The sequence below is a fragment of the Scomber japonicus genome, chromosome 10 (genome assembly GCF_027409825.1).
Source record: "Scomber japonicus isolate fScoJap1 chromosome 10, fScoJap1.pri, whole genome shotgun sequence".
Classification (NCBI taxonomy): domain Eukaryota; kingdom Metazoa; phylum Chordata; class Actinopteri; order Scombriformes; family Scombridae; genus Scomber; species Scomber japonicus.
In genome coordinates, this window is record NC_070587.1 from 1,817,346 (window position 1) to 1,828,520 (window position 11,175).

General features: G+C 43.4%; 1 protein-coding gene across 1 annotated transcript in view; it reads right to left on the bottom strand.

The window, feature by feature from the left end:
• Window positions 1-1,895: 1,895 nt before the first annotated feature.
• The window catches only part of vwde (von Willebrand factor D and EGF domains), a 52,676-nt gene continuing 43,396 nt past the window's right edge, over window positions 1,896-11,175 (bottom strand). The window contains 10 exon segments of the mRNA XM_053326838.1: window positions 1,896-1,991; window positions 2,926-3,023; window positions 3,755-3,850; window positions 5,420-5,515; window positions 5,651-5,746; window positions 7,317-7,412; window positions 8,253-8,348; window positions 9,379-9,474; window positions 10,261-10,356; window positions 11,063-11,158. Coding sequence (XP_053182813.1) covers window positions 1,977-1,991; window positions 2,926-3,023; window positions 3,755-3,850; window positions 5,420-5,515; window positions 5,651-5,746; window positions 7,317-7,412; window positions 8,253-8,348; window positions 9,379-9,474; window positions 10,261-10,356; window positions 11,063-11,158 — 881 coding nt within the window. The 3' untranslated portion in view covers window positions 1,896-1,976.

Here is an 11,175-nt window from a genome sequence, read left to right on the forward strand (position 1 = left end):
GGTCAAAGGTCAATGAGGCTGAATCAGGAGTTTTATGCTATTGAGGACAATTACTGTTTTTTTTAGTTGAACATTTGTAGTTTTTTTATATTGTATACCGTATCATCTGTCATTCCTTTTTAAAAGAAACATGAATTTGTGTATGTTCTTATTTGACTGTATAAACCTGTTATGTACTATACTGTTTATTTGTGTCATTAAATAAATAAAAGTGTGAGTTGCATGCGTTATCAGCACTCATTACACAAAATGAAAACCATGGAAATAGTGTATTTTCTTTATTTAGACACATTTAATTGTACCAAAGTGTAATCTTGTGTTGACAGAGCTTCTTTTTTTTTAATTTTTTAATTTTTTTTTTAAAGGAAACAGAAGAGGGTATTACTTTGATACATGTTTGGCATCAGTGTAAATGGATGACAGTTAAAAAAAAAAAGAAAAAAAAGAAACTAAAAACTGGGCCTGATCAAACAATATATTAATGAAAGCAATTAAGAAAAAATAAATTGTAAATCGCAACATCTTCAGTCTAAAACAGAGGTGTCAAAGTCATTTTCATTCAAGGGCCACATACAGACCAATTTCATCTCATGTGGGCCGGATTATTAAAAAGATGAAAGGAAAGAAGGAAGGAGAGGCAAAAGGAAGGAAGGACAGATGGGAGGAAGGACAGAAGGACGAAAGGGAAGAAAGACAGAAGGAAGAAAGGGAGGAAGGACAGATGGAAGGAAGAAAGGGAAGAAGGACAGATGGAAGGAAGAAAGGAAGGAAGGAACAAAGAAAGGATAAAAGGAAGTAGGAAGGACAGAAGGAAGAAAGGGAAGAAGGACAGATGGAAGGAAGAAAGGAAGGCAAGGAACAAAGAAAGGATAAAAGGAAGTAGGAAGGACAGAAGGAAGAAAGGGAAGAAGGACAGGTGGAAGGAAGAAAGGAAGGAAGGAACAAAGAAAGGATAAAAGGAAGTAGGAAGGACAGAAGGAAGAAAGGGAAGAAGGACAGGTGGAAGGAAGGACAGAAGGAAGAAAGGAAGGAAGGACAGATGGAAGGAAGGACAGAAGAAAGAAAGGGAGGAAGGACAGATGGAAGGAAGAAAGGGAAGGACAGATAGAAGGAAGGAAGGAACAAAGAAAGGATAAAAGGAAGTAGGAAGGACAGAAGGAAGAAAGGGAGGAAGGAACAAAAAAAAGGATAAAAGGAAGTAGGAAGGACAGAAGAAAGAAAGGGAACTTCTTTCCTTCCTTCCTTCCTTCCTTCTTGTCTTCTCTTCTCTTCCTTCCTTCCTTCCTTCTTGTCTTCTCTTCCCTCCTTCGTCCCTTCCTTCTTTTCCTTCCTTCTTGTCTTCTCTTCTCTTCCTTCCTTCGTCCCTTCTTTCTTTTCCTTCCTTCCTTCCATCCTTCTTGTCTTCTCTTCTCTTCCTTCCTTCGTCCCTTCCTTCTTTTCCTTCCTTCTTGTCTTCTCTTCCTTCCGTCGTTCCTTCTTTTTTGTTCTTTCCTTCCATCTTTTCTTCCGTCCTTCCTTCCATCTTTTTAATGATCCGGCCCACATGAGATCAAATTTGGCTGCATGTGGCCCTTGAATGAAAATGAGTTTGGCACCTCTGACCTGCAGCTTCTGAATTTCATTGAACCAATTCTTCATTAACTTCTCGTACATGATGCTGTGCAGTAAGACGTCCGTAAGCACTGCTGATGCATTTAACAGATGTGTTACCTTGAGCCTTGAGGTAGTGATATACAGGGACAAAAAGACAAGTGCAATACATCAAAGTCCCTCCGTTAGCGTTCAAGCGTGCACAGAGCCACACATTCAAGCACATGCCAATATCCATTATCCACTAACACACACACACACACACACATATACACACATATACATACACACATACACACAGTCATACGCACGACAATTTATGGTGCTCTCGTCTCGCTTTGTGCATTTTGTAGCCTCTTTCATCCCACTTTCCATTTCTTTTTTCGTCACACTTGTGATGCCTGTGAAGGTGCAAAACAGAAATTCAACAAAATTAGGTTTCACTGCTCGACACGACTTCCTGATCCGAACTGTATCGACCCTCAGGAGGTAATAACCCTGGAGTTATTGCTACCATTTAACCTTCGTGTCGTCCTCCCGGGTCAAATTGACCCTGTCTGTTTTGACTGTTTTTTCTTTCCTCCCTTCCTTCCTTACGTCTGTACTTCCTCTATCCTCCTTCCTCCCTCCTTCCTTTCCTTCTTCTTCCTTCCGTCTGTACTTCCTCTATCCTCCTTTCCTTCCTTCTTCTTCCTTCCTCCCTTCCATCTTCCTTCCTCCCTCCCTCCTTTCCTTCCTTCTGTCTTCCTTCCTCCCTTCCTCCTTTCATTCCTTCTTCCTCCCTACTTTCCTTCCGTCTTCCTTCCACCCTTCCTCCTTTCCTTCCTTCCTCCTTTCCTTCCTTCCTTCCTTATTTCGTTCCTCCCTCCCTCCCTCCCTCCCTCCCTTTCCTACCTTCTTCCTTCCTTCCTTCCTTATTTCGTTCCTCCCTCCCTCCTTTCCTTCTTTTCCTTTCCTTCCTTCTTCCTCCTTTCCTTCCTTCTTCCTCCCTTCTTTCCTTCCTCCCTTCCTTCTTCCTCCCTTCCTTCCTTTCCTTCTGTCTTCCTCCCTCCTTTCCTTCCTTCCTCCTTTCCTCCCATCTTCCTTCTTCCTTTCTTCCTCCTTTCCTCCCTTTCCTTCTGTCTTCCTCCCTCCCTCCCTCCTTTCCTTCTTCCTTCTTCCTCCCTTCCTTCCTCCTTTCCTTCCTTCCTTCCTCCCTCCCTCCTTTCCTTCCGTCTTCCTTCCTTCCTCCCTCCCTCCTTTCCTTTCCTTTCCTTCCTTGACTCGAGGACAACAGGAGGGTTAATGCTTTCCCCACTACACAGAGCCATGTGCTGTATATGAGATATAACTGACCTTGATTGCGCAGGTGAGGCCCTTGTAGCCTCTCCGACAGTGGCAGTAGTCAGGAAGCACACATCGTCCTCCATTCAGGCATCGCTGCTTACAGACCGCTAGAAAATAAATCAACATTAAAAGATTATATTTAACAACTTGGATTTTATTTTAATAGAATATTCTTACAAGCTACAACTACACAAAGTCTTTATTTTAAACGTATCAAAAAACACTAGTTATGCATTTTAACCCTCCTGTTGTCCTCGAGTCAAGGAAGGAAGGAAGGAAGGGAGCGAGGAAGGGAGGAAGAAGGAAGAAAAGGAGCGAGGAAGGGAGGAAAGGAAAGGAAAGAAGGAAGGAAAGGAGGAAGGAGGGAGGAATAAAGGAAGGGAGGAAAGGAAAGGAAAGAAGGAAGAAGGAAGGAAAGGAGGGAGGGAGGAAGGAGGGAAGGAATAAGGAAGGAAAGGAGGGAAGGAAGGAAAGGAGCGAGGAAGGGAGGAAGAAGGAAGGAAAGGAGCAAGGAAGGGAGGAAGGAAGAAGGAAGAAAAAGAGGGAGGAAAGAAGGAAGGACGGAGGAAGAAAGGAAGGGAGGAAAGGAAAGAAGGAAGGAAAGGAGGGAGAAAGGAGGGAGGAAGGAGGGAAGGAAGAAGGAAGGAAGAAAGGGGGATGGAGGAAGTACAGACGGAAGGAAGGAAGGAAGGAAAGGACAGAGGAAAGAAAGAGAGAAGGAGGGAGGGAGGAAAGACGGAAGGGAGGAAGGAATAAGGAAGGAAAGGAGGGAGGAAGGAAGGAAGGAATAAAGGGAGGAAAGAAGAATTAAATTAAAGATAAGCATGGAGGCACTCACGCGTCTGACACTGGAGACCTTCCCACCCGATGGGACAGTGGCAGGTGTTCGGTCCCACACACTCGCCACCATTTTTACACTTTTGAAGACAGACGGCTGCGGTGAGAACAGAGAGGGAGGCATGAACAACACCTCATAGTTACCATAGTTACCAGCCTGGCATGAACAACACCTCATAGTTACCAGCCTGGCTAATGGCACCAAATCTACCACATGGCAAGTTAACAGCTTTACATTGATAGCATGTCCTGTCCTTTATAGAATTGATTTTAAACTTTTAATGTTTGTTTTTAACCCTTTATAGGACACTCATTGAAAGGAAGGGAGGAAGGAAGGGAGGAAAGAAGGAAGGAAGGAAGGGTGGAAGGAAGGAAAGGAAGGAAGGAAGGGTGGAAGGGTGGAAGGATGGAAGGATGGAAGGAAGGAGGAAAGAAGGAAGGAAGGAAGGTAGGGGGAGGAAAGAAAGAGAGAAGGAGGGAGGGAGGAAGGGAAGAAAGAAGGAAGGAAGGAAGAAGAAAGGGGGATGGAGGAAGGAAAGAAGGAAGGGAGGAGAGAAGGAGGGAGGGAGGAAGAACAGATGGAAGTAAGGAAAGGAAGGAAGGAAGGACGGAGGAAGGAAAGAAGGAAGGAGGGAGGAAGGACAGATGGAAGGAAGGAAAGGAAGGAAGGACGGAGGAAATAAGGAACGAGGGAGGGAGAAAGGAAAATAGGAAGGGAAGAAAGAAGGCAGGGAGGAAGGAAAGGAAGGAAAGAAGGAAGGAAGGAAGGAAAGGAAGGAAAGAAGGAAGGAAGGAAGGAAGGAAAGAAGGATATTTTGGGATATTTACAGAAGTTACCAAATATAATTATTTGCCCAATAAAGGGTTAATGATGATTCTGCTTATCTTGGATCATTAGTGTTTTACTCGTCACTGTCTGTCAATCACTAATTACAGCAGTTACACTTTTAAATGACTCATCTCTTACATTTATCTATAGATAATGTATTCCTTAGACCAGGGGGGTCAAACATGAGGCCCGTGGGCCAGAACCGGCCCGCCAAGGCGTCCAATCCGGCCCACTTTCTTTCCTGTCTTCTTTTCCTTCCTATACCCTCCTGTCATCTGTCCTTCTGTCCTTCCTCCCTTTCTTCCTTCTATCCTTCCTTCCATCTGTCCTTCTTCCCTTTATTCCTTCTGTCCTTCCTCCCTTTATTCCTTCTGTCCTTCCTCCCTTTCTTCCTTCCATCTGTCCTTCCTACCTTTCTTCCTTCTGTCCTTCCTCCCTTTCTTCCTTCTGTCCTTCCTTCCATCTGTCCTTCCTCCCTTTGTTCCTTCTGTCCTTCCTTCCTTCTGTTCTTCTCCCCTTTCTTCCTTCTGTCCTTCCTCCCTTTCTTCCTTCCTTCCTTCCATCTGTCCTTCCTCCCTTTCTTCCTTCTGTCCTTCCTTCCATCTGTCCTTCCTACCTTTCTTCCCTCCTTCCTTTTGCCTGTCTTCCCTTCCTTCCCTTCTCATTTCCTTCCTTTCTTCCTTCTGTCCTTCCTTCCATCTGTCCTTCCTCCCTTTCTTCCTTTTACCCTTTCTTCCTACCTTTCTTCCTTCTGTCCTTCCTTCCATCTACCCTACACATTTCTTATATTACTTGTGGTGCATTTGGTGTGTATGAATAAAGCATGGAGTCACTCACGTATGTTGCACCTCTTCCCTCTCCATCCTGACGCACAGGAGCACGTGTTGGGTCCCACACACTTGCCTTTGTTCATGCACATCGGCTCACACACACCTGGAACACATTTACACATTCAATCACCAGGTCGTCCCCCTCCAACATATTTCTAATTGTGAGCTGCCAATGGCAACAATTACTTTAAATAAGGCTGCATTCAAATATGCAGACGGTGATGTTAGTGAAACTTACTCTTTTGACATCTCTTTCCTGTGTAGCCTTCAGGGCAGGAACACACATTGTTTCTCATGCACTGACCTCCATTCTTACAAGGAGGACTGCAAACAGCTGAAACACACAACAATACTCAGCTGTGAGGATATCAGGAAGCACTGTACACACAGCTGATAGACATTTCAATCAGATGTAATTAGCATCAGGAAATATTGATCATCTCCAACTTCTTGTGCATAATTATGTCAACGGCTAAAAGTTAAACTGAACAATAAGGTTTAAAACAATGGCTGCAATAAAGAGCCTCATGCTGATGTATTCAGTAGGATGAAAGGCTCCTTAGGTGGGTCTGGGTCTCTGTAGCTGACCCTGACCTCTGACCTCTCTGTGTGAAGGGGAAGTGAAGCAAGTCTGCCTGCAGTGATAATGAATAATCACCATATTATATTATACAAGTCAAATTTATCTCCCTACAGCTACAATCGATGGTATTTTTCTTTCAAAAAGGAGCAGAGTTGGTATGCAGAAAGTTTTGTATTAAAAGTGCTGATGTTTCCACTAAAGTAGTTTCACTTTGGTTGAAACTGATTTATCTACTAGATGGATTGCCATGAAATGTAGCACAGACATTCGTGTTCCCCTCAGGATGAATCGTAATCACTTTGGTGATCTCTTAACTTTACATCTAATGCCCAGGCGGGGAGTTCCAGTCCTCTGAAAAGAAGCCAACCAGGAAGTAACTTAGAGCTGCATTCTATCAAAAGGCCACCAGGGGGCGACCGTCTCTATACAAGTCAATGGAGAATTCAGCAACTTCTCACTTGATTTCTAACCTCAGTAAACGTTTTCAAAATGTGTTTATGGTCTCAATCGCTAGTTTAAAGCCTTCTTCAATGCAGTATGATGTTCATTTGGGACATTTTGGCCTCCCTGATTTTATATGTGACGATAAAGCAGGGTATGCATTAGGGCGTGGCTATGTCCTGATTGACAGGTTGATTGACCAATGTCCTCCAGATCCAGCCCTGGCAACCAATCGCAGCCTCCCCGCTCCGCCATTGGTCCCGCCCATACGTCCGTCCATGACTCAACCTCGTGCCCATATAAGTAGAATCCGTGTTTTTATTTTTCCCAGCATGCACCTGAAATTTTCAAGATGGCGTTGCATAGATTCGATACTATTGGCTTCCGAGCAGCAGTCCACAAACCAATGGGTGACGTCACGGATGTTACGTCCATTTCTTATATACAGTCTATGGTAATGCCACAATCAGGTAATAAAAAAAAAATCCCCAATAATTTAGTTTATAGATTAAAACCCTGCAAAACTAACACATTCAAACATTCTCATCATTTAGTTTACATTTAGCTCATAAGTACAGCCTCAAAGAGACACTAACATACAACAATTCAGTTTCTGTTTAAAGTTTAGAAAAGTTAGAAAATATTAGACTCTGCATGAATAATTAATTCACCAAAGAAGAAATGACCAAAAAAAAAAAAATCATAAAATACCAAAACAGAGTTTATAATCTGTTTTTATGCAGTCAGAAAGAGACCTTCATATAGGTCTACTGCTCATATCAGAGTTTTAAAGATCAGGTTTCAATTTATTTTTCACAGTGTCATTGTGGTATTTATTTATTAATTAATTAATTAATTCATTCATTTATCGCTGTCTTACCGATTTGACACTGAGAGCCGTAGAAGCCACTGGGACAAGCACAGATGTCTGGCTTTATGCACGTTCCTCCGTTCAGACAGACGGGGGTACAGACAGCTGCAGAGGGAACAAAGAACCACATTTAGAGACCATAGCTTCAATATTTGGATTTCAAAAAATGTGTCTTTTGAATCTAGAGTCTGTATGTTTTACTGTCAGAGCATAATGTAAGATCTACTTTAAGTTCCAGTCTGAGAGTTCAAATGCATTCAGATCCACTTGTTTTGTGGTTAAAGGCACTCGCTGTGAAAAGCTAGATCTGTGTTACATGTATGAAATGGAGGCAAGACAGTTTTATTTATAGAGCGCATTTCATACACAATGGCAACTCAATGTGCTTTACATGAAACAGAAACATTAAAACATACAATTAACCCCCCCCCCCCCATAATAAAAACAAAGTACAGAAAAATAGAAAGACATAAATAAAATGCTAGAATAGAGCATTAAATATAAGATTGCAGCATAAAATAATAATGATCTTATCTAGATTAAAATGTAAAGTGCTTTAAAAGAGCTCAATCATAAGCTCAGGAGAAGAGAAATGTTTTTAACTTGGATTTAAAAATGATTTCAGTTCTGCTGCTAGTTTGTTCCAGTTGTGTAAAAGCTGCTTCATCATGTTTAGTTTGAACTCTGGGCTCAACTATCTGACCTGAGTCAGTAGATCTCAGAGCTCTGGGCTCAACTATCTGACCTGAGTCAGTAGATCTCAGAGCTCTGGGCTCAACTATCTGACCTGAGTCAGTAGATCTCAGAGCTCTACTGGGTTTATATTCTACTAACATGTCATTCATGTATTCTGGACCTAAACCATTCATAAATGGAGACACTTTGCAGCTGCAGACTGAATGCACACATGGTTACTAATGTCATGGTTACTAATGTCATGGTTACCTGAGTTACATGTCGGTCCGTACCAGCCGGGTTTGCATTTGCAGACATCAGGAGAAACACACTCGCCTCCATTTTCACAGTGCCTGTTACACACCACTGAGACAGATACAAGGATTATAGTGCACACTTCTAAATCTAGAGCTAGATAAACTTTTCTTTCCTCTACTTTAAAAAAAAAATTATCACATAAAATGCCTCCTTGCCCTCCTTGATATGCTCATCTGAGTTCAGGCATCACTGTGTTTGCCTTCAGTTATCTACGACTATGCTTTGTTTTAGTTTTTTTAATCTATCAAAGAACAGAACAAAAAGGTACACATATAACATGATTTATCTAAATATTATGTCTCTATCAATTTATACAGCATTCATCCTCAATTCAATTTATTTAATTTCTGCTCTAATTCATTTATGAGATTCTGGAAAGCACAATATGGTATTTGTACAATATGTGTAATAAGATTGTAAACTGGGTTTTTTAATACATGAATGCGCCAACCAGAACCCTTTTAACCCTCCTGTTGTGTTTGAGTCAAGGAAGGAAGGGAGGAAGAAGGAAGGAAAGGAGGGAGGGAGGGAGGGAGGGAGGAAGGATGGAAGGAAAGGGAGTAAAGGAAAGGAGGAAGAAGGAAGGGAGTAAAGGAAAGAAGGCAGGGAGGAAGGAAGGAAGGAGAGTGAGAGGAAGGAACGACAGAAGGAAGAAAGGGGGATGGAGGAAGGAAGGAAGGGAGTGAGGAAAGGAAAAGAAATAAGGAGGGGAGGAAGGACGGACGGAGGAAAGAAGTAAGTAAGTAAGGAAGGAAATTAGGAGGGAGGGAGGAAAGAAGGAAGGAAGAAAGGGGGATGGAGGAAGGAAAGAAGGAAGGGAGGAAAAAGAAGAACAAAGAGAGGAAGGAAGGACGGAGGAAAGAAGTAAGGAAGGAAATGGAGGAAAGGACAGAAGGAAGGGAGGAAAGAGAGAAGAAGGAAAGAAAGAGAGAAGGAGAGAGGAAGGACAGATGGAAGGAAGGAAGGAAGGAAAGAAGGAAGGAACAGTCAGAACAGACGGGTCAATTTGACCCGGGAAGACGACAGGAAAGTAAATGAATGTATTTCCTGTTAAATAAGTAATTAAATAGCATCTCACTGATTTCACATCTGGGTCCGACGTAGCCGTAGGGGCAGGTACACAGGTTTCTGGCCAGGCAGGTTCCTCCATGCTGGCAGGACGGCTCGCAGCTCGCTACACACACACACACACACACACACACACACACACACACACACACACACACACACACACAGACACACACCGACACACCGACACACAGACACACACACACACGACGACACACCGACACAGGGTTGGAAAGAACAAAAAGCTACTCGTCAGTATTATGTGAAGCAATGCATGTGTGTGTTTCAGCATGTTAACCCTCCTGTTGTCCTTGAGTCAAGGAAGGAAGGGAGTGAGGAAGAAGGGAAGGAAGAAGGAAGAAAAGGATTGAGGAAGGAGGGAGGGAGGAAGAAGGAGGGAAGGAAGAAGGAGGGAAGGAAGAAGGAAGGGAAGGAAGGAGGGAAGTAAGAAGGAGGGAAGTAAGAAGGAAGGAAGTAGGAAGGGAAGGAAGGAGGGAGGAAGGAAGGAGGGAAGTAAGAAGGAGGGAGGAAAGGAGGAAGGAAGAAGATAGGAAAGGAGGGAAGAAGGAAGGAAGAGAGGAAAGGAGGGAGGAAAGAAGAAAGGAAAGGAGGAAGGAAGGAGGGAAGGAAGAAGATAGGAAAGGAGGGAGGAAGGAAGGAGGGAGGGAAGGAAGGAAAGGAGGGAAGGAGGAAGGAAAGAAGGAAGGGAAGGAGGGACGAAAAGGATGGAGGATGGAAAGAAAGAGAGAAGGAGGAAGGAAGGAAGAAGGAAGGAAAGGAGGGAGGAATGAAAGGAAAGGAGGGAAGAAGAAGGATGGAAACGGACGGGGTCAATTTGACCCAGGAGGACGACACGAGGGTTAAACTGCTATGAATATGAGTCTCAGGTTACCTTCCTCACAGGTGGGCCCGCTGTAGCCTGCAGGACATTCACACACGTTAGGTTTTACACATTTTCCCTGGTTCTTGCAGTCAGGACGACACACAGCTGAGAGAGAAGTAAAGGACAAATCAGTCATACATTTTCATAAGTGATTAAACTGTAATGAGTCATGACCAGGCGGGGAGTTCCTGTCCTCTGAAATGAAGCCAACCAGGAAGTAATTTAGAGCTGCATTCTATCAAAAGGCCACCAGGGGGCGACCGTCTCTATACAAGTCAATGGAGAATTCACCAACTTCTCACTTGATTTCTAACCTCAGTAAACGTTTTCAAAATGTGTTTATGGTCTCAATCGCTAGTTTAAAGCCTTCTTCAATGCAGTATGATGTTCATTTGGGACATTTTGGCCTCCCTGATTTTATATGTGACGATAAAGCAGGGTATGCATTAGGGCGTGGCTACGTCCTGATTGACAGGTTGATTGACCAATGTCCTCGAGATCCAGCCCTCGTAACCATAGCAACCTCCCCGCTCTGCTGTTGGCCGTGCCCATACGTCCGTCCATGACTCCGCCTCATGCCCATATAAGTAGAATCTGTGTTTTTATTTTTCCCAGCATGCACCTGAAAGACAGTAAAGCTGCCTAGATTCGAAACTATTGGCTTCGGAGCAGCAGTCCACAAACCAATGGGTGACGTCACGGATGTTACGTCCATTTCTTTTATACAGTCTATGGTCATGACAGAGTGCAAAAAACATTTCTCTGAAGAGTGGTATTATTTCATTAAAAAAGTTGGGGGGGTCTCTCTCACCTATGTGACAGTTGTAGCCGGTGTAGCCTTCCTTACAGGTGCAGGTGTTGGGCAGAGAGCACTCCATGTTCCTCCCACACTGATACCTGCACACAGCTGGAACACATAACAAC